Below are 27,742 nucleotides of genomic sequence, written 5' to 3' on the forward strand. Positions count from 1 at the left end.
AAATATTGTACTTTAAGGTAATCAAAACTTTGAATTTTATATTTTTCTTTTCAATAACTTTTTATTCAATGGATTATTTTAATATTCAATTCTTAAATATTGTACTTTAAGGTAATCAAAACTTTGAATTTTATATTTTTCTTTTCAATAACTTTTTATTCAATAGATTATTTTAATATTCAATTCGTTAGTGTGATGTTGATTTTTGAAGAAAAAAAAAACACAAGAGAAACAATTGACGTTGAATTTATTATACTAGTCAATCAAGTTGTATTGTTAAAGCTCTCTTGATCATCAAGTTTTATTGTTCTTCACTCTCAATCTTAAACAATTGACGTTTAAGAAATAATTTGTTTGAAGTTTTTGCCTGAACGATTCGTGTTGTGTCTGTCTTTTCTACACATGTCAAGCTTGTAAACTATAAACTTTGTTGCTTAAATAGCACTGAAATTCCTGAAAATTTTGGTAGTTGCATCAAGCTATTGTCTTGTATATTAGAAATTATAGAGCGGTTGGAAGTCAGCTCAAGAATTCAGAAAATTTAACGGGTGAACGTGATTCACTCAAAAGGCTATGTACATGTGAGGACCGTTCCTTTCCTAACATGAACATATGAACATTCCGTAATATTTATGAGAAGCCACCACGACACAACTGATCAGAGTTGCAGTCCATTTTTGTAGTTGAACTGAAAACGGGAGTAGAATTATCTCCCTTCTTCTCACACTTTGTTTTTTGTCTTATTGTCTCTATAAAAAATTGAATATAAGATATTGATGTGGTTTAACCATTCAAGTAGGAGGGAAATGAAGGATAAATAAATTAGCTCCTACGGGCCAGTACGTACGGGCTGTGGTAATGACTTGTCACCGGCTAGTACGTATCATCTCCTCAGTCTCTTCCATCGCCCTTTTTTTTTTTTTTTTTTTGGGAAAATGGTTTTATTAAACCAACAAGAAGCTTACATAAACAGAGGCCTAAATACACATAAAACACAAGATAAAAGATGGGCCTCCAAAACAACCACAAAGCCCAACCCGTGGGTTGAGCCGACAACAGAAAACACTGAACAAACTCTAACTGCCAAGTTCTCTTGCCGCCCGCCGAAGCACTCCCCGACAACCACAAACCAGTCTCTTCCATCGCTTTATGTTTCATGCTTTGTTAAAAAGGGGAGGGCCGCTTGTGTTTTCTTGGATTCTTTTAATAAATTTCTACACCATACAAACAAAATACTTCAATTGAAAGTGATTGAGTGACTAATTGTGGAAAATGATCATTAAACTAGTGGGTGGACTTACCAAAAAAAGGAGAATCCAATAAATTTCTACACCATACAAACAAAATACTTTAATTGAAAGTGATTGAGCGACGAATCGTGGAAAATGATCATTAAACTTGGTGGGTGGACTAACCAAAAAAAAGAGAATCCAATAAATTTCTACACCATACAAACAAAATACTTCAATTGAAAGTGATTGAGCGACGAATCGTGGGAAATGATCATTAAACTTGGTGGATGGACTTACCAAAAAAAAGAGAATCCAATAATTTTCTACACCATACAAACAAAAAACTTCAATTGAAAGTGATTCAGCGACGAATCGTGGGAAATGATCATTAAACTTGGTGGGTGGACTTACCGAAAAACAGAGGGGAGGGCCGCTTGTTGAAGTGATCATGAAATGACATACATATGCAAGTTCCTCTATAAATGTTGAAGTCACTTGCTCTTGTTCGAACCATAAGATCTAAGTTCTCAAGTTTTCATACTTTCAATTTCAGTCCTAATGGCATTTCATCTCCCACTCTTCTTCTCTCTTCTCAATGTAAGCTCTGAGATTTGAGTTTTTACAATGAATCAGTGATTTTAATACTCATATTTTACCCGTGAGTGTTGAAAAAATTATAAAATATTTGATTTATAGTGCCTATAGTTAAAAATGGAGCGTCAAAGTATCTACTCTTTCTATTTTATATATATGTATACACACACACACACACAGAGTTTGTTGTTGTGTTGTTTTAATTATCCCTGCTTTAACTAAATAAATTTAGTTTTCGACTAATTAATCACATTGTTCTGATGTCATTCGTACTTGCTAATTAATCACTAGAGTGAAAATGTTGCAGATGGCAGTGGTGGTGGCATTGGCAAGCCAAGATGCTCATCCACAGTTACCTCACGAACTCTACTGGAACTCGGTCCTGCCAAACGCACATATGCCAAAAGCTATCAGCCAACTTCTCCAACCTGGTTTGTATTAAAAACTTTTCGTTTTAGAGAGCTTTTCTCTATCTACAATAATATCGATTACAGAATTTCATTTTAAAAGTTGTCTGATCTTTTGGCAAATGTAAATTTTTCCAGTAAACATAGAAGTAATCAATAACGAGAATCAAATGGATAAATGATATCCGATCTGCCTTACTTTGGTGTATATGAGGAATTCTTCACTCGGGATCTGAAACAAATCATATCTCGAGTGGCCAAGCAACCAATTTGAAACAAATCATATCTTAAGAACCTCCACATATATATTGCAACACAAATTCTTATATGCAATACATGCAAGAATCAACGTGATCAATCAACGGTTGAAATTTATATATGTTCCTCCCAGTTTCTTCACTTTGATTAAATCATTTGACATGGTGTTGAATTAATCACTCTTAAATAGTTTAATAATACGTTGCTAAACTAATTCGCAGACTTCATGATTAACGAAGATATGAGAATCGCTGTCAAACTAGTGAAGGGTACCGGTTTCGACCTCATTGCAGGAGAAGAAAACCCTAGACCTGCTGGAGGCACAAATGTCGATCTTGTTGGAAAAGATGGGACAAAACCTGCTTATGTTGGAGTAGCACAAGGGACAGCAGACGTAAGCTCTGGTTTTTTAACTGCAAATTTGACTAAATCATGTTATTGGCATCTCTATTTATTAGGAACGAAAATTTTCTTGTAACAGAGCACAACAGCAAGATCTGATGAACCTTTTGGGAGCTATGTATGCTGCTGTGCTTTTCCTTGGAACCACGAATGCTTCTGTGGTCCGATTTGTTGTCGCCATTGAAAGAACAGTTATCTACCGCGAAAGAGCTGCCGGAATGTATTCTGAACTGCCTTATGCATTTGCTCAGGTGATGTATAAAATTGACAAATTGTTAAGACCTTTTGGTACACATCGTATTACATGATTGACAAGTTATCCCCCCTTTTTTTGCAGGTGGCTATAGAGACAGTCTATTTTGCAATCCAAACATTTATATATACACTTCTTCTCTTCTCCATGATTGGATTCAAGTGGAAAGTCGAAAAATTCATTTGGTTCTACTACTATATCCTAATGTGCTTAATCTACTTCACGATGTACGGTATGATGGTGGTTGCACTGACTCCGGGCCCCCAGATTGTTGTCATTGTCATGTCCTTCTTCCTCTGTTTCTGGAACTTGTTTTCCGGCTTCCTCATTCCAAGACCGGTACGTCATATCAAAATTAAGGGCCTATTTGGGATTGTTTCTAGAAGAGATAAAAGCGGTTTCTGACTATCAAACATTGTTCTAACTGCATTTGGTAGAAAACCTTAGCTTCTAGCTCATAGAAGCGTTTTCTGGAAAAGCACTTCTAAAAAACTGTATGCAAGTAGAAATGCTTCTTACGAAAACATTCCCAAACTAGCCCTAAATATGCGGTCGATGCACATTGCTTTCATTTAACCTCACTACATGAAAGTCCATAGTTCAAAAATTAACCTTGAATTTCTATTGTGTTTGCAGCAAATACCAATCTGGTGGAGGTGGTACTACTGGGCTTCCCCTGTGGCCTGGACAGTTTATGGCCTTGTGACATCCCAAGTGGGTGACAAGAATGCTGACCTTATCCTGCCTGGATATGGCACCATGCCATTGAAGAAGTTCCTGAAAGATGACTTTGGTTTTGAGTATGACTTCCTTCCGGCCGTCGCCGCCGCACACGTCGGCTGGGTTCTTCTTTTCTTCTTTGTGTTTGCCTATGGCATCAAGTTCCTCAACTTCCAAAGGAGATAGAGAAAGAACCAACTTTCAATACTACTGCGGCTGTGCTCCCCTCTATGAAAATAGTCCGCGATACAGATGCGTTGACAAACTAGTTTCAAATCTGGGGTACGTACTTACATTGTCATACACTATACTCATAATAAAGTATCTATTTGACAGCAAAATTTGGTATAAGCGTATAATCAACGGATGAATTGGACCCTATGAGCTGGTGTAGAACTGTAGAGCTGATAGATTGTTCAGGTGCATCAATTGTAATGATATAATTTGTTTGAAGTTTTTGCCTGAACGATTCGTGTTGTGTCTGTTTTTTCTACACATGTCAACCTTGTAAACTATAAACTTCGTTGCTTAAATAGCACTGAAATTCCTGAAAATTTTGGTTGTTGCATCAAGCTATTGTCTTGTATATTAGAAATTATAGAGCGGTTGGAAGTCCGCTCAAGAATTCAGGGAATTTAACGGGTAAACGTGATTCAGTCAAAAGGCTATGTACATGTGAGGATAGTTCCTTTCATAACATGAACATGTGAACATCACGTAATATTTATGAGAAGCCACCATGACACAACTGAACAAAGTTGCAGTCCATTTTTGTAGTTGAACTGAAAATGGGAGTAGAATTCTCCCCTTTCTTCTCACACTTTGTTCTTTGTCTCATTGTTTTTATAAAAAAATGAATATAAAATATTGATGTAATTTAACCATTTAAGTAAAAGGGGAATGAAGGAAAAATAAATTAGGAGATGAGAGAATCTTCCTCGTTGAAAACGAAGGCCAAGAAAGTGACTTTCGTTAGAGAGAGAGAGAGAGAGAGAGAGAGAGAGAGAGAGAGAGGGGAGAGAGAGGAGACAAAGAGTCACATAAAGGCTATAAAAGGGCCGGACGGAATGAGATCATGTATGTGCTGTACTTCGCGTGCTTTATTACCAGACCCACCGATGGAAAAAAACAGGAGTTATTTGGTAAAGCATGCCATGTGATGTACTGAGAGCAAAGTAGATTGGTGATGACGTCGCGTTAAGCAAGTGAGGACAAACTTTCAAATTATATATTGAACAGGAAGTTTAATGTCTATAGATCGCTCGCATCATTTAGTCACTGCCACGGTTTTGGAACACTAAGTAATGTAGATCCAGCAAATTTAACAGCTCCATCTTTCATCCATAGATCCAAAAGAGGTAACACACCAAAACAAAAATTAAAATAAAGTAACTCTTCCCTAGAGAGCAATCAAACTAGCAAACTTGCCTAAAGAGAGAAATCAAAACCAAATTCCAAGCAATTCATGGAAATTATTAAACATAAACAAAATACAAGGTCTAATTAATGTTACATCCTCTAGACATCTGAGAGCGATATACCCTCTAAACCCATAGTAGGAACACATACAAGATTCATCACTACAAAAGGATATCACACCCCCTTTTTACTTTTCTCACACATTTTTAATTTTCGGACGTCAGATCAGATGAATTGAAGAATATCAAATGACATAAATTAACAAAGGGTGTGAGAGAAGTAAAAAAGGGTGTGGATAGCACACCCCAAAGGATAATGGTAACTCCACCACCGTTCAGGCTAAACCCAATCCTGTCACAATCCGACATCTTACATGGCTTCCGGCTTCAATCCTAAATCGAGAGTGATAAATGTATTCAACTTACTGTGTGCATGAGCCAAAAGATTATGACTATGTTACGATAATTACAGCATTTTACGACCACAATTTAACTAAGAATTGAATTATTAGATACCAATAAAAATGTAACCTAGGTGAAAATAACAAAAATATTCACCTAAAAGTGGCATCACAAAAGGAACCTTTTATTTGGGTTCAATGACTATAGAAAGGTGATTTATTTGATTGGATTTGGATGTAAAGAATCACTAAAGTATATCCCCTTCACCCCCGACAGCCTTTCGTTTCTCATCCTCCTCCAACAGTCCAACGTTCATCCCCTAATTATTTTATTATTTTAATTTTTAATTCCCAAAAATGTCAAAAATATCAAAAAAGTTGCAACAACGATGGACGATCGAAAATACGAGAGGAGAAGCAGACTGGGTCCACCCACCCATCCCCATGTAACTCGCAACGGCACACGTGGCATGGAGCGCCAAGATAATGAACCCACACAAAAAACTCCAGTCACTCTCGCACTCCGATATCTGTGTTGCTTCACTCAACTCACGTTTCTCCCGGGAGACGAGCTTCGGGACTCCGCAAAACGAAACGTCCTTGGAGATCGATCGATCGATCGATCCTTCTCGCGCGCTTCCAGCGATCTGATAACGAAAGGAGGAAGGAGAAATGGTCTCGACTCTCTCGGGGATTCGCTTCCCTCTTCTGCCTTCTGCCCACACCTCGCATGCCACTTTTAATGGCGATCGGAGGACCTCCGGCAGCCTCTCTCTCTTCCTCTCCAACACCTCCTTCTCTCGTATTCCCTCTCCCTCTCTCTCTCTCTTTCTCTCTTCTTTTGTTCGTTTTTCGCTTTGGTTTCGAAAAATGGATAGTCGAGTTCTATTTCTGTGTTTCAATCGAGTTCTATTTCTGTGTTTCAATCGGCTGCTTCGATTTTCTGTTAATTTTTTCATAATTAATTATTATTTTTAATTATTATGATTTTTTTTTTTTTTTTTTTAGTAAATTTGAAGTTATGCGTAGTAGATAAGATTGGTTGTTAGTGGTCAGTGACTTGGAAATGGAGCTTACGTAGATATGCCGTGAGCTTTTTTGGAAGCTTGGAACAGTAATGTTGTGCTTGCTTGCTATGGCTGCTAGTTTTGAATTTAATTTTTGTTGGAAAGAATTGAAATTTTTGAAAAAAGGTCATTGTTTTATCATGATTGCGTACTTGTTATTCGATGTTTTGTTGTGTGGGTGTTTAGCTAAATTGATGCTTGTTTGTAGGGAAGATCTTTGCTGGAAAGTCTTCGTATGATTCTGATTTGCCGTCTTTAGCAGTTGCTGCATCGAAGAAAATTCTTGTTCCGGACAGCCAGAGTGATGGCTCTTCGTCTTTGACGGAGCAATTGGGAGCTACGAGTACAGTTTCAGAGGATCTTCAGGTTTATGATACCCATCTATGTGCATACCACTTATGTTTTATGCTTTCAATTTAAGGGTTTTAGAGGGTGTGCAGAATGCTGTAGCATAGTCAATTTATGTGTGACATCTTGGAGGATCCCGCATAACATATTGTCATACTGTGTATGTATAATTTTTGTTTAGGTGATTGAGGATGTAGAAAATGTAGCAATGGAAGATGAAGAGAAGCTTGAGGATGCCCCTTCATTAGTTGTGGACAATGTTGATGATGCTGAAGCCAAGGTTGAGGACGTAGATAATGTAGAAATGGAAGATGAAGAGAAGCTTAAGGATGCCCCTTCATTAGTTGTGGACAATGTTGATGATGCTGAAGCCAAGGTTGAGGACGTACCTCGTCCCTTAGAAGTTACAGCAAGTACTGCTACAAGCAAAGCTAAGGGAAAGATAATTCCACCGCCTGGCAATGGGCAAAAGATATATGAAATAGATCCACGTTTGGTGCGTCACCGTGATCATCTTGATTACCGGTATGATGCACTTCCATATTTTATTTATAATAATAATACATATACAACTTGTATGGAATATGGATGATTGCCTAAAATTGAAAAAAGATCAAATAAATTGATTAACGTCGCTACCTCTTTTGAGTAAAAGGGTTCATGGCTGCTAGCTGGTTAGTGTTGCAAGTGCGAGATTCTTTTTGCTCCTTTAGTGCATTGAATTATGTTTCTTTTTCCTTTTTCCAGTTACAAATCCTTCATGCTTGCTTATATCCAAATTAGGTTAATAAGGCTTTAAGTGATTTCGTTGTGCTATGGTCAGTTATGGACAATACAAAAGGCTGCGTGAGGAGATTGACAAGTACGAAGGCAGTTTAGAGGTGTTTTCTCGTGGCTATGAGAAGTTTGGTTTCACACGCAGGTATTACTTTTTGCTTTTATCTGCTGGAGTCGAATCATTTTCCGTGTTTTTTTTACTAGTTTACAACATTGAATACGTATTTTAGTTGCTTTTTTTTTTACTCTTGAACAGAAATTAATAGGTAAATATGCTAATAGGGCGGTGTATAAGGTCAGGTAGAGGAGATGAGAGAAAAGTTTTGCAATTTGACTGTTTTGAACTGCATCTACTGGTATTATACTAAATATTGTGTTACCATTGGCGATTTCACTTGGTATAATTCTTCTAATATAGTCAAAATATGCTCTCGTCTACGTTTCTCTGGCCATGCCCTTTACTACCTTGTTTGCTAATTATTGTCCTTGTTTATGTCTTTGTTTTTATTCCGTGGGTAATAGCTTCCATTGTTTTTGCTTTTAGGGTTCCTTTCAAATTTTCATAATAATTTCTGTATTTTTTGGTTTAAAATCCCTATATTATTATTGGCAATCTTTAATGCTCATTATTATCTCTACTGGTTTTTCAGTGCGGAAGGTATCACTTATAGGGAGTGGGCTCCTGGGGCAAAGGTTCGTTTGCCTTGATTGGTGTTTTAAGAATTTTACTTTTAACCGTTAGTTATTCTCTGTATAAGGGTGACTTATTAAGATCAACAATTCTAGACACAGTGTGCCTACTAAGATCCTTTCCCGCTTATTTTGTTGTACTCAGTATCTTGTTATTTGATGGAAGGTTTTATTTGACTAGTTTAGGTACCTTATTAAGTTTGGTCTCATGGTTGCCTTTTTTTTCGTTGGCTTTTTCAGTCAGCATCACTGATTGGAGATTTCAACAATTGGAACACAAATGCTGATGTGATGACTCGGGTATGTTTTTGGAACTTTAGCAGTGGTAATGCCAAGATATGAATAAACGAATTACATCAAGCCACATGATTACTGTTTTTTACAACAACATTTCTCATGTACCATATCTGAACAGAATGAATTTGGAGTCTGGGAGATCTTTTTGCCAAACAATGCAGATGGCTCACCTTCGATTCCACATGGTTCTCGAGTGAAGGTAATATTTATTGTGGATAATTGTAAGTGATTTTTCTGTCTCTTTCTCTATTATTGTAATACTTCATAATCCAGCAAAGAAAAAGAAGACTTTTTTTCTCCTAAGTAATCCTTTACTAATTTGACCATTTACTTGTCCCTAGTGAAAATCTCAAAAGGGAGTTTGGTTATACACATTCTCTTCTAATTTGTTCTCTTCTAGAAATTTGTGTGGAGAATGAGACAATAGTTACAAGGCATGCTACAATTACAAGTTTTGCCATGCGATAAATTTGTCTAATTCATTCAGTATGTTATGTGAAATTGCAGATCCGTATGGATACTCCTTCAGGCATCAAAGACTCGATTTCTGCTTGGATCAAGTTTTCTGTGCAGGCTCCAGGTGAAATCCCATATAATGGCATATACTATGATCCACCAGAAGAGGTATGTTCTTCGGAAAAATTAAATTATGCTTTATACTGGTAGGGATGCCAAGGGCTCTGGGTAAAAGAAAGGTTGCAGTAAGATAGAACTTAAACCATAGGATTGAATCAAAGTTGGGCAAACCTTTGGGATGCCCAAGTCATTAATGATTCCTAGGATTCTTATACTGATTCATTGATTTATGCATAGGTTACAGTTGCATTAAAATTATGAAGTAGTTAAGAGAGATCTGCTTCATTTACGTGTTCATTTTTCGGATTACTGTTCCACTCTTCAACGGGCTAATTATACTCGCATACACTTCTTTTCAGGAAAAGTACGTATTTCAACATTCTCAGCCGACAAGACCAAAATCACTTCGCGTTTATGAGGCACATGTTGGAATGAGTAGCACGGTGTGCATTGTTAACCTTCTAGCTTATGTTGCAAATTATTATGATCTTGCACTTTTTAAAATTCTTCTTTTTAATAAGCCTCACCTTAGGCCAGCACTTGGAGATGTGCTGTAGATCAGTAGGATCTTAGTTTTAAAATCTTCTTTTTAAACTTTTATATTTCAGCATCAAGTGTTTTTTTCTTTTTTGCACTTTACAATTATCCACTTGGAATGATCCAGAGTTCAACGAGATTACTGTGCCACAGAGCTGTCATAGACTCTTCTTCCTTTTGATTTCTTATCATTTATTAAAATTCTACCCTCACAGTACTATTGACTTGGAGTTGCAGGAGCCCAAAATTAACACATATGCTGAATTCAGAGATGATGTGCTTCCACGCATTAAGAAGCTTGGTTACAATGCTGTTCAGCTCATGGCCATTCAAGAGCACTCCTACTATGCTAGCTTTGGGTATTGTTCTATTAACTTATACTCCAACTGTATGTATACAGTTTTATCTTTCAGGAAGATGTATTTGTGTTGAAACAAATGGATTGGTAGGCAGTGCTACTTGTGGTACTTGTTCGTGAGCCGTTGACGTTCTTTAAAAATACTGAAATTTTCTGTTTCTGTGGTGCAGGTACCATGTCACCAATTTTTTTGCACCTAGCAGCCGCTGTGGAACCCCTGACGATCTGAAGTCTCTGATAGATAAGGCTCACGAGCTTGGTCTGCTTGTACTTATGGATATTGTTCACAGGTAATAACTAATTGTTGAGAGCAGATAAGACATTAGTTTATGGACGCGTCTATCGGTTAGTCAAATTCAACATTTGACATGCCTTTTTCTTTTAGTTGGTGATAGATTTGTACATGTCAACAATATGACAGATTTGTTTTTGTTTTCTTTTTATTCATTTTGCATGTATTTGTTGTGGTCAGGTCTCCTTTCTTTCTGTAACTAAATACTGATAGGACAAACAGCTTATCTGCAGTTGAGGTTACACCATTACAGTGATGGCTATATAAGCTTATCCCAACCTCCCTGTGGCTGACTATGAAAGTCATGGGGCTTAACGGAAAATACTGATTATCTTTCCATAAATTACTTCTTATATTCATCATACTAAATTTAATCTGCTTATTTTTATTGGACTTGATGATATCAAATTCTTCTTTAACTCTCTATGTTATTCAAATATTTTGCATGAATCATACTATTGCACATAATATTACATGTTAATTACCCTGAACTTATTCTAAATGTCTGACTGCTAATATGTAACACTACAGCCATGCATCAAATAACACGTTGGATGGGTTGAACATGTTTGATGGAACTGATAGTCATTATTTCCACTCTGGATCTCGAGGATATCATTGGATGTGGGATTCCCGCTTGTTTAATTATGGAAGCTGGGAGGTATGTGCTTTCGTGCATTCTTTCTTTAAATAATAGCGCACTGTGAGAAATTTGGCCTTAATCTTTTGTTTATCCTATGTTTATGAGGTACTGAATTTAACTTTCCACGTAGGTTTTGAGGTATCTTCTTTCCAATGCAAGGTGGTGGCTGGAAGAATACAAGTTCGATGGGTTCAGATTTGATGGTGTGACTTCAATGATGTACACTCACCATGGATTGGAGGTACCATTTTAGTTTTCACTGAAGTTTTAAGTTTCAATGGAATAGTAATTATTCCTACAAATTTTGATGGAAAACTTCCATGATTATTTATAACCGAAAAATAAAATCTATTGTCAGCATAATTTTATATTGATTTTGATGTCCAATATCAGTCTCGGTATTCCTATTGGTACCTCTGTTGCTGCTACTACTATTCGAGTTTGGTTTTATTTTTTCCATTGACAGGTTCGTATATTTATGTGTTTGTTGGTTGAGCTTGCTGTAGGTAGCATTTACTGGAAATTACAGTGAGTACTTTGGATTAGCAACAGATGTAGATGCTGTGACTTACCTGATGCTGGTTAACGATCTGATTCACGGGCTTTACCCTGAAGCTGTTACCGTTGGTGAAGATGTATGTTATCTATTCCCTTTCATAAGTAATGTTGAGCATCCTTTGTTGCAATTATCTCCTGAGTATTAGATTTAGATTTCATAGTGCACTGAACTGAATAACCTGTTTGCTAGGTTGGGTAGCTTGAAATAAGAAAATTAAAATATTTCCAATATTTCCACTAAGTTATATAAGTTCTTAAAACTTTTTGTATGTTTTTCTATTTCTCTCATCCTCTTTTCCCCTGGTCATTAAGACATGGAAGTTCATGTAGTTTTACCACTATTTCTATTCAAACAAGCATTTAATTCAGCGTGTATTGAGTTGATGACATTTAATATTTCTCATTAGAAAAGAAAAATACACCCAGATTTGAATTTCAAACGAAATTTACCTTGCTTGAGGAAGGTTTTGTAGAGGAGTTTATTGTTATATATAAAAAAAATAGCCATAAACATTTCCAGTTTTGTATCGTCACTCGTTAGCTGATTAACAAGTCAAATTTATCCTAATTCTATTCAATTCGTTTAAAATATTAATGATGGAAATGTCACTTTTATAGATTGTTACATTGATTATGAATATTTCTATTATTTCAGGTTAGTGGAATGCCAACTTTCTGTGTTGCTGTTAACGATGGTGGTGTTGGATTTGATTATCGCCTGCAAATGGCTATTGCTGATAAATGGATTGAGCTCCTTCAGTAAGTTGTGACGAAAATCTCTCTGATCCATTTTTGAAGTTAGACGGGTCCTGCATCTCTGATGGAGGTGGCATTTGTGAATAAAACCAATCAGCTTTTGCTGACTTATTATCGCACAAAATTTGATGTAGGAAAAGGGATGAAGAGTGGAAAATGGGTGATATTGTTTTCACACTCACCAACAGAAGGTGGCGGGAGAACTGTGTTGCTTATGCCGAAAGTCATGACCAAGCTCTTGTTGGTGACAAAACAATTGCATTTTGGCTGATGGACAAGGTTATATAAGTTTTCCTTGCATATTACGTAACTTGAAGGATATGTATACTTTTGTTTCTTGTATTAGAATTATCTATCTAAGTATATTTTTCTCTCAGGATATGTATGATTTCATGGCTTTGGACAGACCATCGACTCCCCGTATAGATCGTGGAATAGCATTACATAAAATGATTAGGCTTATTACTATGGGATTAGGCGGAGAAGGATATCTGAATTTCATGGGAAATGAATTTGGCCATCCTGGTAAACTTAGTCCAAAACGTTATACTGTCTATCATCATTCTGTCAAGCTGGCACTCATTTTGAGTTTTTTTTTCCTGTTCAGAGTGGATTGATTTTCCAAGAGGTGTTCAACATCTTCCAAGCGGTAAAATAGTTCCTGGGAACAATAACAGTTTTGACAAATGCCGACGTAGATTTGATCTTGTAAGTTCTTTTAAATCCACATGTTCATTGCTATATTTATAAGAGCATGCCTATTAGTGTAACAAGAATTTATGTTTAGTTTGGGTGGTGGTAATTGATGCAATGCATGATATGTGGAGGCAAGTTAATATATAGGCTAGTTAAGGATGAACTTGGAATCAGAGGGCACTTTAAACTATTCCTAAGAGACTTTTTAGTTGCATCGAAAATTGAACAGGCTAACATAATACAAGCAAAAGCTACTTGTAGAGGAAGTACAAAATTACTGACCAAGGTCAAGTTGATTAGTAACCTAATAGTATAGATATGTTTGATCTTGACTTTGCTATCAGCCTATCACTTTCAAATTTCTAACCTAATAGCATCTCTCCGTTGAGTTATCCCTGAACATTTATGTTGCACGCGAAGTTCTTGAACTACTATTTTCTTATTACAGAACTTTGCATATCCATTTTCGTATTCCGGGTTCTTTGTTTAAGGGTAATTGACCTTGCAGCAGATAATTGTGCATAACTTTCGTGGCCTCTGATTGTATCGTGTGTTTTATGAAATTTGTTGGTTATGCATTGCCAGGGGGATGCTGAGTATCTAAGATATCACGGGATGCAAGAATTTGATCGAGCAATGCAACATCTCGAAGAAACCTATGGTGTAAGTTTACATAACGTCTACGTGTGCCAGTTACTTAGGGCATAGGTTATGCCACTTGTTATCTGTTAAATTATAGTATGAAAAATTGGTCAACTGTTGATGCAGTTCATGACTTCTGAGCACCAATATATATCACGGAAGGATGAAGGAGACAAAATTATTGTCTTTGAAAGGGGAGACCTGGTTTTTGTCTTCAATTTTCATTGGAGTAAAAGCTATTCAGACTACCGAATTGGCTGCTTAAAGCCAGGAAAGTACAAGGTGTTTCCTCTACAAAGTTCTATGAAACCCTCGTAGTTAGCTTGCCAAATACACTAGTTTCTTTCCACGCTCTCACATTTTCCGTCTAGAATTGATCTTTATTGGCCAAGCGCATGTCAAAGAACTCATTTTTTCTTTTTCGTTTCATATAATAATGCCGCGTTGCTCCTTCCAGATTGTCTTGGATTCAGATGAAAAGTTATTTGGGGGCTTCGATAGGCTTGATCACAGTGCTGAGTACTTCACGACTGTAAGATATTCTTCCTTTGAACATCTTTTAGTGCTATCATATGCAGACTTTGCGTGAGTATTTCACAGCTGTTAAATATTACTAAACCTCGTTGTGATCTGCAGGATGGGTGGTTCGATGACCGGCCTCATTCTTTCCTCCTCTATGCACCTTGTAGAACAGCTGTGGTCTACGCTCTCGTAGAGGGACCTAAAAAAGGCTGAAAACGTCTACATCTTGCTGCGATCCTAAAACAGACGCAATGTACATTAGCTAATAAAGCGCCGTCCCTGTGGAATTACGCTGCCACCTTCGGCAGTTCTGCTACGCCAAAGTCGGATGAACGAGATTCACAAAGTAAAGGCAGAAGTTAAACTGCTAAGGTGAGAGAGTTTAGGCAGAGTTTAGGAGACCAGTCTCTACTATAAGCCTATAAAAAAGTAGACTAATATATGGCAGTTTGAGACAATTACTTCTGTAATTATTTTTCCAAGCTAGGGATTTTCTAATGTATATATAGCATGTAGCAGAATATGGTGTTGCATTTTAGGCTTATTTGTTGATTTGCCACCTAAAATTGTTATTTAGTCTCGTTTTACCCCCTTGAAACTTGTTTTGACTCACTTTGGCACCCCTTGTCTTAGTTCACCCAATTTTCATCAATTCCGCCAAATAGGCCTTAAGTTAATGGATAATATTGAAATTAACTGTCAACTGAACTCAACGACTGGATTTGCAAGCCTAAATTCCTTACTTCTCTTTCACTTAATCTTAATTTGTTTTCTCAATTTTTCTCGCCACAGTTCACATGTGGCCTGGTAATACGTGGTGATCAACCAAAATTCTCATGTAAGCAGTGACGGATCTAGGATTCTTCGGGGATCCTCAAAAGGATTTTAGACGAAAAATAGAAATGAGCGACGCTAGATGAGCAGCTGAAGGCAACGGGCATGAGTGGTGACGACACGACAACAGGTGGTGGGGTTTTGGGGTAAGGTACTAAGGGTTGGGACTTGAAGTGTGCAAGTTTATAATGCATGACAGCCTCTGCTTGTGTAAGTTCTATATTCTACAGGGTAAAAAGAGTTCTTTCTTTTATAACCAAAAAAAAAAAAAAATCTTTCTGAATTTTTCTCTATTAGATTTAGGTTATTTAAATAAATAAAAATGCCCACTTAGTGGGATTAATCCTTTTGGATTTTTATAGGGTAAATGAGTACACGTAATTTAAAAAATCCCAACATCCAAAATGCTAGTTTCATTTAACATTAGTAAAAGCAAGAAACAATGACATATAGGGGGAAATAGAAAGGATTCAAACGTTTTTTCATTGTGATCACACAACTGCACGCCTCCCCCATGGATGTACTAAAATTTCAACTAGGCTAAAACTGCTCCGAAAAGGAACCTTTGCACAAATCGCCTACACTCAACGACTCCCAACCACCACCGCAACCTACCTAGACGATCGGAGGGTCCCAAATATCCTCACACGTGTTTCCCCCGGACTCTGAAGGGTCTCAGGTCCGTATGTGGATCCACCTATGAATATAAGTGCCACGTCGCTAAGCATGGGCTTATCTATGCCTGCTTAAAAAAAAGAAATGTTCATACCACATCTATTTAAAGGAAATGACGAAAATGAGATGAACTGCGACTAAATGAGACTAAATGGCAGTTTCGGGGGCAAATTAATTAATGATCCTTTAATTTATGTAAGCTAGCAAACATCTAGGACTCGCCAAATTTTGTAATCGCAATACGATGGATCGTTCGTGGTTCGATGGATAATTTTTTTCTTTAAAATGATATTCTAAACACATTTAATTTTACCTAGAAATGGAATTAAACTTTTGAGTGCATGAGAGCGGGCGAACAATGTCTTTACAAACTGGTCTAATTCACAGTTGCATGAGAGCGGGAACAATGTCTTTGCAAACTGGTCTAATTAACATCATCTGTCATACTGATTATTCGGCAAAGGAAAAGCACCTTAACCTGAAAATCACTTTCCGGTAGTTAATAAGCAACTCGATGCCAGTCGAACTCGTCGAAACCTACTGGACTTAGGATACAACACAAAGATACTTGAATATCGGCGATCGGCAACTCGAAAATCACCTTATTTTCAAGGTCAGAAGACTCAACCGAGACAAGTAAATTGCAACTACACTTCTACAAGATATGAGCAACAAATTTGTTTTGGTTAAACATGCACAGAACTCGTAAGGTTGAAGTGTAAAAGAACGAGAGCGATTTATACAAGCAACTAAAAGCAGCTCGCTGGAACTGTCTGATACGGAGGATAATCAAGTGCTGATGAAGCTAGTTTCGGAGGCAGAGCTACGGGGCAACCGATGTAAGACGCTGGTTGGTGAGGAATTGGAGTTGGAAGAGGACCGCAGGGCCTCTGCAAGTGGTCCTCCCATGGACGCCATTTGGTTTGTTGCCCACCCAGCGGGCCAATTCAACTGTGGCTGCCCACGCTCGGCATGGTTGTCCTGGTGGCCTGGCTCGACCCCATTGCCAGTAGACAATTTCAACGACACATCCGATGAGGTATTTCCACGTATCGAAATGGAGAGGCTGGTGGCCGAGTTCATTGAGCTAGGTCTGCCTCCTGCATTGTCGAGGTCTTGGAGCTTCCCCGGCCAGTCATCAAAAAAAGGCCTCAATACATGGCTGTCGGATTTCGCACTCGCAGAGAACTCACCGTGGGACTCTAAGAGGATCCTGTTCTCAGGTTTGGATTCTGAAGAACTACAAGTTGACATGAAACAGTAGCAATTAAGAGCAAGAAATCAAAGTTGAAAAAAAAAAAAAAAAAAAAGGTATAAAAAGCATATGAATAGAGCATCATGTACTTTTAGGGCCCATGAGATTCCATCAATTCAAAGTTTGTCTCCAATAATAACACCAACAACAACAAAAGAAAAAGTGGTTTGGTGTGGGGGGGGAGGGGGGGGAGGGGGGGGTTGGGGGGAGCGGGGTGGTGCGGCATCCTATAATTAAACTACCTGCTTACCTCGACAATGTTAGCGACAAACACTTATAAGAAAGACACTAAAAGAAACAAAACCCGCCACACAATAAAAATTAGGTATTTTTTCTTATGAGTGTTTGATTCGAGAAGTATTTCACACTAAGTACTGTTTTGGTATTGAATTGATTTTATAAAAAGTAGATATCAAAAAAGTTGAGCTCAAAAAAAATATTTTGTAAACACTTAAAAACAGCTTATTTTCACAATTTTGAGTGAAAAAAAAAAAAACTGACAACGTAAAGCAGCAAAAATGAGCTTATTCTCAAACCATTGCAGAAGCAGTTTTTTTTCAAACCATAGCAATACCAAACCAGCCTTAACATTAGCCGTTGTCACTCGTCGGGACTACATTAATTGAAATTGACAAGTGATAACGGATAGTTTTAGTAGCATTCTTTAGTTTAAATTAAATTAAACCCAAAAAATAGCATTGGTGGTGTTGTCTACTACCTTTGGTTGAGATGAAGCAGATCAACTGAAGGGGATAATGAGGATCCAGAGAGAGCGAAATGAGCACCACTAGCTGATGTATTGGTGGTGGTGGTGGTAGCAATATTAAGATTACTGCCACTCCCTCCGCCACAACCGGTGGTCATCGTGGTGGTTGTGGTGGTGACTTCCACAGGCTTTCTTGAACGGTTTCTGCCACGGTGCACATGGCGCTCACAGTACTTCTGACCCGCCACCACATCTCTCGAGCACCGCCATTTCTTACCATCTGTCCTCCTGCACCTCGTCGGTTCCGGATCCATGGCAGCTCTTCCCCAATACCCTGATTGCAACACTGATAGATAATACACATTATGATTCAAGTCTCAAAAAACCTGGCCGTAGCCAAGTTGACTGGAGCAGGAGCAGGTTATGTACCCAAGTTCAAATCGCCCTCCTCTCGGTTTAGATTAAATTAGAATATAACTCCACTAAAATTAAAAAATAAAAACTCACACAAGTCTAAAATTTTCTTTTTTTGGTTCTTCCAAATCTAACCAAATGGCCATTGTTTTCTTAAAAATAAAAATAAAAAATAAAAAATAAAAAAATAAAAAAATAAAAAAGGGTTCGAAGTGGAAAGAGACGAACACACTAACCTAACCAAGGTCTGCAAATCAAATTGGCGTTTTAAATAGATTCTAATTTGTGAAAAATCTTAATAACGAAATTTGGTTTGATTAAATTTTTGAGTTTAAGTTATACTTACAAGCAGGTTGAAAGTGAGGGAACTGTTGGAGAGGGTGGTGGAGGAAATAAGGAGCAGAACGGAGGAGGCTTTTCCTGATTGGCTGAAGAAGCTCAGAAGGAACAGCCGCACCGGCCGCCATGTACCTGAATATCAAAGCCTGCAGCTCCAGCTCCTGCCACTGTGACAAGCTGAAATAGCTTCCCATTTCTACAGAAAAACAAAAAACAAGAGTTCAAATTAAAAGAAGAGCTTTTTAAAAGTTAAATATAAAACTTGGAAAATTAGAAGAAAAGACCAGTCAAGAACATCAACTTTTCAATCCAAAGAATCAAACTTTTTCTTGTGTGTTGGATGTATGTGTGTGTGTGACAGAAGAAAGAAAAGGGAAAGAAGAGGAAAAAATCTTACTGGGAAATCTGGAGGTGGCAGGTGAGGAATCAGAAAATGCTGACAGGATTTTGGTGTTGGGTTCAGATACAAACAGAGGGAGAGCATACCCAGCAGATGGATGCTCTGAGTTTTGATGGGGATCTAGGTCAAGTTTTGGTATCTTTGCAGAATGTTGTTCCTCTGACTGCTCCTGCTGCTGGGTTTTCCATTGCTTAAGGTGGAAGTCCATCTAGAGAGAGAGAGAGAGATGGGGTGGGGTTTAAGTTAAGTTTGTTTTTCTCCTATGATTTAGTTGTTGTTGGGTTTAAAACTTTAATGTGTTGGTTTGTTGGGTGTGGAAATTGGGTTTTTTTGAAGTGAGAGAAAGCTTTTGGCAGAGGTTCTGACAGCAAAAGCCTGCAAAGTTTGTTTAAAGGGCTGTGAAGAAGCCTGCGGCACTTGAGGAAAGACAGACAAGACAATGGAGAGGTAAAATAACTAAAATAATCCAAAAAAGAGTTTTAAAATTAATTAAAAATTGGAAGAAAATAGATAGCTAGAGCCAGTGAGTAGTGACTAGAGAGAGAGAGAGAGAGAGAGGAAGAACACCTGCAGTCTTTTTGTCCCACTGCAAATGCTTTGGAAATAGCAGAAGGGTGTTTTATTAGGCTTGATTTCATTTCCATTAATCTAATTAAGCTACGTAATACATAACATAAGACCCAAGATCCATTTGCATGGTATAATTAGAGAGAGAGAGAGAGAGAGAGAGAGTTGCATTGGCATTTGCTGCCGACCTCCTTTATCACTCGCCCTTCAAAGTTCACATTCTTTTCTTTACAGTGCAAGTATGGTAGAAAGCATTCTTCTAATTTTTCTTCAATAGTTGGAAATTACGAGGACTTTTTAAGCAAGTTGAACTATCAATGAATTTACTTAAGTATATATTCTCAAAATATTTATACATTTGGAATGTTGTTGTCATCACCACCATCATCGTTGCCGTTGTACCCTCTAATAACAATGCAATAGTCACCATTACCGCTGCAACTACTGCTCCCTTACACCCTAACCACCACATCCACACCATTATTGTTGCCATCATGTACCACTACACCTGCCACTGATGTCGTAGCCACTACTCATGCTATCTTGTTCATTTTTAGCATTGTATACAAGTATATCATTTTCTTATTAAGAATATTATCAAAAGTTTTTACACTGTTTTTATGCTCACAACACTTTTAAAAATACAGTTTATTAAAACTTTCAATTCTTTATTTTACAATTGATTATTCGTAAATTACAATAGAAGCAATTTGATAAAAAAAAACACACACAATAATTCCAAACTGGGTCTACGTAAGTTGACCTATCGGTGAATTTATCAAGTATTGTCAAAACATTTAAATGTGTTTAAGTTTATCTAAGAAATATAACTTCTTTTTTTTCAAAAAAATAAATAAATACAAATATTACTTATGAATGGTATTACAGTCGACTGATATTTGTCTTATTTTCATTTTATAAGTAAAAATTTGCATTTTATATGTTTGTAAGTGGTATGATCTATATTTAATTATAGTTTACTTATTATGTAAATTAGTTACCAACTCATAGTCCTTTTAGGGTAATGCTAGAGAGACCAAATTTTAAAAACTAAATCTACAAACTAAATAACGTGTCACCAATAAAAATAAGCAAGTTTATCAACATGTAAATAACAAATCAATCATCAACTTTTATGTTATTTAGTTTTCAAAATTTTTCCTATAAATTTAGTCTCTCTAACATTACTCATCATTTTATAAACTCTTTTTTAACTAATGAAATTAAATACTCATACATTTCCTTTTGTGGTTACAATTGGACCAAGCGGGAAGGGAAATTGAAAACTCCGCAGGTACTCATTTTATACTATTCTCTTATAACATTTGTCCTTTTTCTGTAAATTTTAGATTCTATATTTATTGCTTTTAACACATGAAGAGATCTCAATTATTCAAAAGGAAGAACTACTACAATTTTGTCCTTTCGTTTGAGATCATTTGAACAAATTTAATAGCGTGCATGCATGTACAAATCTCTGTGAAAAAAAATTTAAATAAAAGAGGTATCTCACTACACAAGCAGACTATCTTCTTACACATATAGCTACGATAACGCATGAAGGGGTATCGTATCTCTGACTTCCGAGTCAAATAGTATGCCAAAGAAAAGCATGTGACGTCAAAAAATCGCTTCCATAAAAGTTTGAAGTCATTTATCAGTATGAAAACATGAAACAGTAGCGTATTTCTGGCTTCTGAGTCACCTAGGCTCAATCCGTAAAGCATTTTATGTAAGTAAGACAATCAGTTAAAAGTTGAAAGAAGTAAACAAGAGGGAGCAAGCAAGCAAAAGAAGTAGAACTAGAAAGTGCTGGGTAGGGGTGCATTCGCTTTCCCTTTTACCCAACCAAGCAGGAAGCAGCTGTCTTCCTCCTTCTCGTCCTTTCATTTTGTTCTTTTTTCTGTGTTCGTTGTGATGCGTTGGACTGACTTGACCAACTTACTATTTACAACAGTGTCGACATGACAACTCAATTCCAACACAACACAATTGACACCTACTCTCCCACACCTAGCGTACTAGTAATCCTTTGACAAAACTTTCCACCTTGCCCAATGCATGCTGGAATTATGTTCCAGCCTACCGACTCGGTCTTCTTTTTGACAGATTCTCTCTTGGAGATGAGAAATATCGGAAAGACTTTCTCAAAAAGTAGGAATTTCTTTATGCTCTCAGTTATTTTACAATTTATTGTCAATTTTTATATTAATATTATAAATATTTTACAAAAAATATGAGATATCATGATGGAAAGTTATACTTTTGAAAAAGTATATTTAACATTTATCTTTAGTGACATTATCTTTCTAATAAAACATTTATCACGTGTTTAAAGGCACATTACTTATTTAACTTGTTACATATAATGTATTTAGTTAGTTATAAGTTAATCTTCGGTTATGTAAGGTCAAACATAGCCCTTAGCTATGTGGCTATGTTTTAGCCTCTCAAACATTACTATCTTAAGAAAATGTCATAGTTTATTTCGTTTGGGATGCACGTATTGGGGCTTGTCAAGGGGTTTAAGGGATTGCTATGTACCCAATCCTTAGCTAAGTTTATTCATTAATTTTTTTTAGTAGATTCATCTTGGTTCTTGTCTGAAAACGAATTTCGCCCAAATTCAAGCTAAAAGTGACATATAGCCCTTGACTATAGATAACATAAGCGAGTTATTTCTTTCATTTCCTCCACCAAATTTTACATCTATGCTCCTAGAAATTTAGACGTTGTATTTTGATCTCTGAACTTTCAATTTCTTTTTGGACTTCCACAAACTTAAAATTTTGGTACATTACATTTTAAGTGGGAGAAAAAATCATGATCCCATGTCTTTTTTCTGTTTTCTGTTATTCAAACTTCATAGAGCTCAGAGGCTTTGCCTGCTCTACAGTATCTTTACAACTTCTACAACTAAACCAAACTCGTATATAGTTAACTATGTATATACTTGCACGGCGATTTTCTTCTTTCTTTTTTTTCTCTGCTCCCTCCACTCTCACAAATTTTTTTTCTTCTTTTTTTTCTCTACACAAATAAAATCGTGAGCGTTTAAACAGAAAAAAAAAAAAAAAAAAAAAAAAAAGGAAAGAGAAAAAAAAAGAATCTTTCTATTTTCAGACTTATTATCGAATCAAAGCACGCTTTTTGTTCATAATTTAAACTAGGTTAATCATGGTTAATGATGAGCCTCAAGACCCGCAGATTTATAGGTAATTTGGTTGTTGTGGTGCCAGTCAACTCAATGAAAGCCATTGCTGAATGAATGGTGATGATGAACATCATATGTCTCCTGCAAAAACTCCGTAAAACGGATGAACAAAACCAAACTACGAATATTATTTATTTTAAGACATAATTACAATGATACCCATAAATAATAAAACAAAAGGAAAATAACTTTTCTATTCCTTTTTTGCTTCATACAAGCAATTTTTTTTCCCACAACATGTTGAAAAAAATTGTATTCAATTTTCTCATGTAATTTTCACGTAAGAAGAGTGACTATGATTAAGGCTAGCCTGAGAATTTGGAGGTCGGCAAGTCTTCGAAGTGAGGCTCTACAGTTATTTAACCTCCGACTCTTTGTACATTGATATGTATAAAAAAATTCCAAAATACATGAAAATGTCTATTTTTACATTAAATATCATTAAAATTAATATTAAAAGAAAAAAATACACAAACATTACTTAAATATTACACGTCTTGCATTTTAAGACACAAATGTACTAATTAAGTTTACATAATCTAAATTTTCAACCAATTTTTTTTACAATTGCTTATGATTTTATTTTTTGATATTGTTATTGAATTTAAATTGTAAAAATTTATACATATATAAAATTTGGGGCCTTTCCAAAATGAGGGTCCTAGGCGGACGCCTAGTTCAGCTACCTTCAGAGACAGCCTTGACAATGATAATGTTTTATGCAGACAACATGTTGTAAGAAAGTTTTGCTAGATTGCATGTCATATTGTCGCAACAAAGAGAGAGAACTTAATTACAACGGAGTATCTCAAAGATTAAATTAAGTAAATTATGCATTTAAATTTTTTTCAAGTAAAACATGCATTAATGACAAGTCAATAGGTAAAGCATTTCTTCTTATACTTCCCTAATCCCATATTCTTAAATTGTGTTACATTTTAGGCCATGATCAAACCAACAATGTTCTAAAAATGTTTTTGTTTTATATTTTCTTAAAATAAATCAATAAGTCTTTTAGATTGTAGGAAAAACATGGATAACGAAAATTGACGTGGAGTGTTTGCCTTTATGTGTGTTTGAGGTAGAACATTCTCCTTCTGCTACAAATTTAGTAGCCGCTTCTCCTTCTACCCAATCACTAATAGACACGCATTTAAATTATAAAATTGTAGATAAACATTAAATACGTGTCTATTTGTAATTAAATAAAAGTGAAAATTACTACTAAATTTGCAATAGCTGAGTAGCGTTTTATTCCACTCCATAAACCCCAAAACCAGTTTTGTTTGGGAATTTTGAAAGTTTCAGAGGGGCACATTTGTCAACCCACACCACACTTAACACCCACAGCCCACTTGCCAAAAAGGCATCTGGGATCCACTGCACGTACGGATCTGGGCGGGGCCCACATAAGCTATCCACGTCATCTAGTTCGTCTTCGTCCGGGATATTATACAAAAATTCAAATTAATTAAAATAAAAATGTAAAAAAATAAGTGTGGTCACATGTCTGAGGAGGAACGCGTTACTGACACAAAATATCAAAAAAAAAAGCTTCAGAGACAGCTGCTCACGTGGGTTTGAGACTTTTTCAATATTTTCTGTAGGTTAAAGCAGGGCACGTCGGCACGCGAGGCCTCACGTGCCTTCACGTGACTTTCTTTCTCGAGACTCTGTTTTTTTCTTTTGTTTTTCGAAAGGTTTTGAGTGTATACACGTACCTCTATTTATATACGATAATTTAAGGATAAATTACATAATGTGTTTGTTGATAATTATATTATTAATTAATATTAATTAACATGTTTATTTTTTATTGATGAAAGAAAAGTATTTGAAAATGTACGTAATTAATTGGATGAGAGAATTAGCAGATGGGCGAAACAATTTATGTTGGTTGCTGAGAAGGAGGTACTAATTAACAGTGTGGCTTCAGCTCTACCTATCTGTACAATGTCATGTTTCCAGTTACTGATTCAATTGGCAAAAGAAATCGAACAAGTGATTGCAAGGTTTTGGTGGAGAGACCTAAAAACAAAGAATCAACAAGAGGGCTTCGTTTCAAGGAAATTATTTCTTTTAACTTAGCTATGCTTGCGAAGGTTGGGTGGTGCATTATTTGTAACTCGGACTCTCTCCTAGCTAAAGTTCTTCACGCTAAATACTTTCCTTCATCGTCTTTTCTAGATGCACCGGTGGGACGAAGCACTACGTGGGGATGGAAAGGGATTTTGCAGGAGAGGAAAATCTTGAAAGCTGGAATCCAGTGGAAGGTTGGGGATAGGATGAGCATTCAGATTGCGAATGACCCATGGTTGCCTACTCCGCATACATTTCTTCCCCTTTCGAGGCACTTGGAGATGCTGGGAAGGGTTAAGGATTTAGTGGCGCCTGGGGGTATATGGAAAAAGGATATTATTGAACGGTGTTTTAATGACGAGGAAGCCCGTATTATTTTGAGTATGCCTCTTAACAAACTCGGATTTACTAATAGAATTATTTGGCATTACACAAAGAATGGAGTGAATTCTGTTAAATCGGGGTACATGGTTGCTCAAGAGATGAATCGAAATAGGGAGCTCGGTCGTAAAGGTGTGGGACAATCGAGTGGGGAACAAAATAAGGATATGTTGTGGTCGGCAATTTGGCACTTGAAGGTCCCTCCAAAGCTGCGGCATTTTATATGGAAGGGATGCAAAAACATTCTTGCAGTGCGTGCTAATTTGCAATGCTGTGGTGTTCGTTTAGAGACGATGTGTCTGCATTGTGAGGAAGTTATGGAAACGCATGTACATTTATTTTTCCATTGTTCGTTTGCCCATGTTTTTTGGTTCGGATCTCCAATCCAATTGGATTCGATAATGGTGAAGGGTGGTGACTTCTTAAAGTGTTGGAAGTGGCTTTGTCGTAAATATGATGATACTGAGGATGCCGAAAAACTAATGTGTTGGATTGTATGTGGTCTTTGGTGAATATGGAAGTGTTGAAATAGTGTGATTTTTGAAAAGCTTGTCGTGGAGGCTTATGTTGCTTTGGAGCTCTTGCATCGACGATTGTGTGAGATTGAGGACTGTGGTGGGGACAAAGTGAAGCAGCCATGCCGACAGGTTTAAGGAGGTGGGGAGATCGGGGGTGGGTGGACTAAGCCTCCGTTTCGAACAACTAAATTTAATTGTGATGAGGCTTGGTGTAAGCAAACTGGGCAGGGTGGCTTTGGGTGGGTTGCCTGAGATTTTGCTGGTATATTCAAAGCAGCTGGAGGGGCGAGAAATATTCTATGTGAGTCTAGTTTGAGGGCAAAGGCAGAAATGATGAGGGCGGCTTTGTTGGCTTGTGTGGAAAAAGGCTTTGGGATAGTTCAATTGGAAACAGATTCGAAGGTTATGGTGGACATGTTAAATGGAGTATTGCAACCAGATGCAGTCATTGAAGGTATTATTTGGGACATTCAACATCTAAAGCAGCAATTAAGTTCAGTTGAGTTTCTTTTCACTCCCCATGCTTGTAATGGGGATGCGCATCAGGTGGCATCTTATGTCATGCGTGTGGGGGGTTATCATATGTGGAATTGCTTTGAACCAGAGTGATTGTTTAACTCTATGGCTTCTAATGTAAACATTTCAATTCGTATCTAATAATATTTTTTGTTTGACAAAAAAGAAGTTAATAATTTTAGTCTGAAAAATTAATCTACCTAATATTACATTTTTTTTTTTTTTTGTTGAGGTAGAAACTTCATTAAACAATAGCATCAGATACATCATTGGTCAGAAATAAAATCCCAAATTACAAACACAACAAAAAGACAAAACAAAACCTAACCCACATAATCACATTGAACCGGGCATAAGATATGCTCACAAGGGAAAAACCTTTGCAACACTTCCTGATAAACTTGCACACAATGATGTGCCTTGCAAAGAAGCCCTGCTATAAGACAACACGGAGAAGTCGATATGGTCATTGGCCAGGCACAGACAACAAAACTACAACATAAACAAAATAAACAAAAATACTAAATCACAAACACAACTAGAGAGGCTCTCCGCAATAAAGTGACCCGGACACAGTTGCTCTCCTCGAGAGTGACCCAAACGCAAAGTCTCCCATCAACAAAGCGAGAGAGCACCCAAACGCAAATGTAACCAGAATGCCTTAATCCAAGACCCCCAACATCCGCCATAAAACCATCCAGCCGCCAATGATTTGGACAAGGAAGGCGCCGCTGCCACGAATCCATCAAGAGGAGTCACGATGCCTTGAAAAACAAACCAAAAAATGGGGGATCCGACCCACTAACAACCAAAATTCACCCAACCCCGCAAATCTTGCCATTAAACCAGTTGATCTCGGAAATTGGGGATATGAAGCTACAACGCCGAGAAAATTGGTTGCCCACACAGTAGTGGGGAAGAAAAGATGCTTCACAAATCCAAGAACTAGAAAGAAAGGGGGGAAAAATGGAGACTAAAGGGGAAGGGAAGAGGCACCAGAAGGAATTGGGGGGAGAGGTTGCCGCGGCCCAAGTCAAAGTGAGGGACTGACAACTAAAGCTTTTCCAGACTTCGGGGGTTTTTTTTTTTTTTTTTTTTTTAAGAGAAAGAGTTAGGGTTTTTCCTGAGATAGAGCAAATGACAGAGTAACGAATATGTCCTAACATTACTCTTTGATATATATTAGTAATTGGAAATTATCCATATAATCTATCCTCTTCTCCGTACCAGAAAGACTTTCACGAAGCGTATGTATCGGAAACGTGACACCTTGAGTTAATATTGTGATCGGCTATGACAGTTTACTCGTTCTTACAAATGTGTTCCTCCGTACATAATCAATGGCAAATATATCCTAAAAAATGATTAAGTACCTAAAACCCTCCAAACTTTTAGTGTCA

At 36.9% G+C, this 27,742-nt stretch overlaps 3 protein-coding genes across 7 annotated transcripts; 2 read left to right on the top strand and 1 right to left on the bottom strand.

Annotated features, from left to right (window-relative positions):
• Positions 1-1,756: 1,756 nt before the first annotated feature.
• Positions 1,757-4,609, top strand: LOC137712754 (pleiotropic drug resistance protein 2-like). Its single transcript, XM_088683916.1, has 6 exons — positions 1,757-1,829; positions 2,134-2,257; positions 2,713-2,885; positions 2,973-3,144; positions 3,231-3,485; positions 3,783-4,609. Exons 4-6 carry the CDS (start codon positions 2,992-2,994, stop codon positions 4,050-4,052), a joined length of 678 nt encoding a protein of 225 aa, XP_088540042.1. The 5' UTR covers positions 1,757-1,829; positions 2,134-2,257; positions 2,713-2,885; positions 2,973-2,991; the 3' UTR covers positions 4,053-4,609.
• Positions 4,610-6,152: 1,543 nt separating this feature from the next.
• LOC137713061 (1,4-alpha-glucan-branching enzyme 1, chloroplastic/amyloplastic) lies at positions 6,153-15,042 on the top strand. Of its 5 annotated transcripts, XM_088683918.1 has the most exons (23): positions 6,198-6,487; positions 6,961-7,118; positions 7,282-7,380; positions 7,477-7,625; positions 7,924-8,022; positions 8,528-8,570; positions 8,808-8,867; positions 8,983-9,063; positions 9,372-9,488; positions 9,800-9,883; positions 10,215-10,336; positions 10,506-10,625; positions 11,159-11,288; positions 11,401-11,511; positions 11,777-11,905; positions 12,484-12,587; positions 12,719-12,863; positions 12,962-13,109; positions 13,192-13,292; positions 13,866-13,943; positions 14,049-14,204; positions 14,380-14,454; positions 14,559-15,042. In XM_088683918.1, the coding sequence occupies exons 1-23, from the start codon at positions 6,358-6,360 to the stop codon at positions 14,655-14,657; spliced, it is 2,538 nt and encodes an 845-aa protein (XP_088540044.1). In that variant the 5' UTR covers positions 6,198-6,357; the 3' UTR covers positions 14,658-15,042. The 5 variants fall into 5 exon arrangements, with proteins under 5 accessions (XP_088540045.1, XP_088540046.1, XP_068308402.2 ...); XM_088683919.1 differs by lacking the exon at positions 7,282-7,380 and having other exon boundaries at positions 6,153-6,487; positions 7,381-7,625; XM_088683920.1 differs by lacking the exon at positions 7,282-7,380 and having other exon boundaries at positions 6,158-6,487; positions 6,966-7,118; positions 7,381-7,625.
• Positions 15,043-16,348: 1,306 nt separating this feature from the next.
• Positions 16,349-19,840, bottom strand: LOC137713732 (growth-regulating factor 3). Its single transcript, XM_068453074.2, has 4 exons — positions 19,065-19,840; positions 18,675-18,863; positions 17,927-18,260; positions 16,349-17,193 (listed from the first exon to the last, which is right to left on the bottom strand). Exons 1-4 carry the CDS (start codon positions 19,273-19,275, stop codon positions 16,743-16,745), a joined length of 1,185 nt encoding a protein of 394 aa, XP_068309175.2. The 5' UTR covers positions 19,276-19,840; the 3' UTR covers positions 16,349-16,742.
• Positions 19,841-27,742: the final 7,902 nt, after the last annotated feature.

This window comes from Pyrus communis, chromosome 14 (assembly GCF_041283825.1).
Source record: "Pyrus communis isolate YQ-2024b chromosome 14, ASM4128382v1, whole genome shotgun sequence".
NCBI lineage: Eukaryota > Viridiplantae > Streptophyta > Magnoliopsida > Rosales > Rosaceae > Pyrus > Pyrus communis.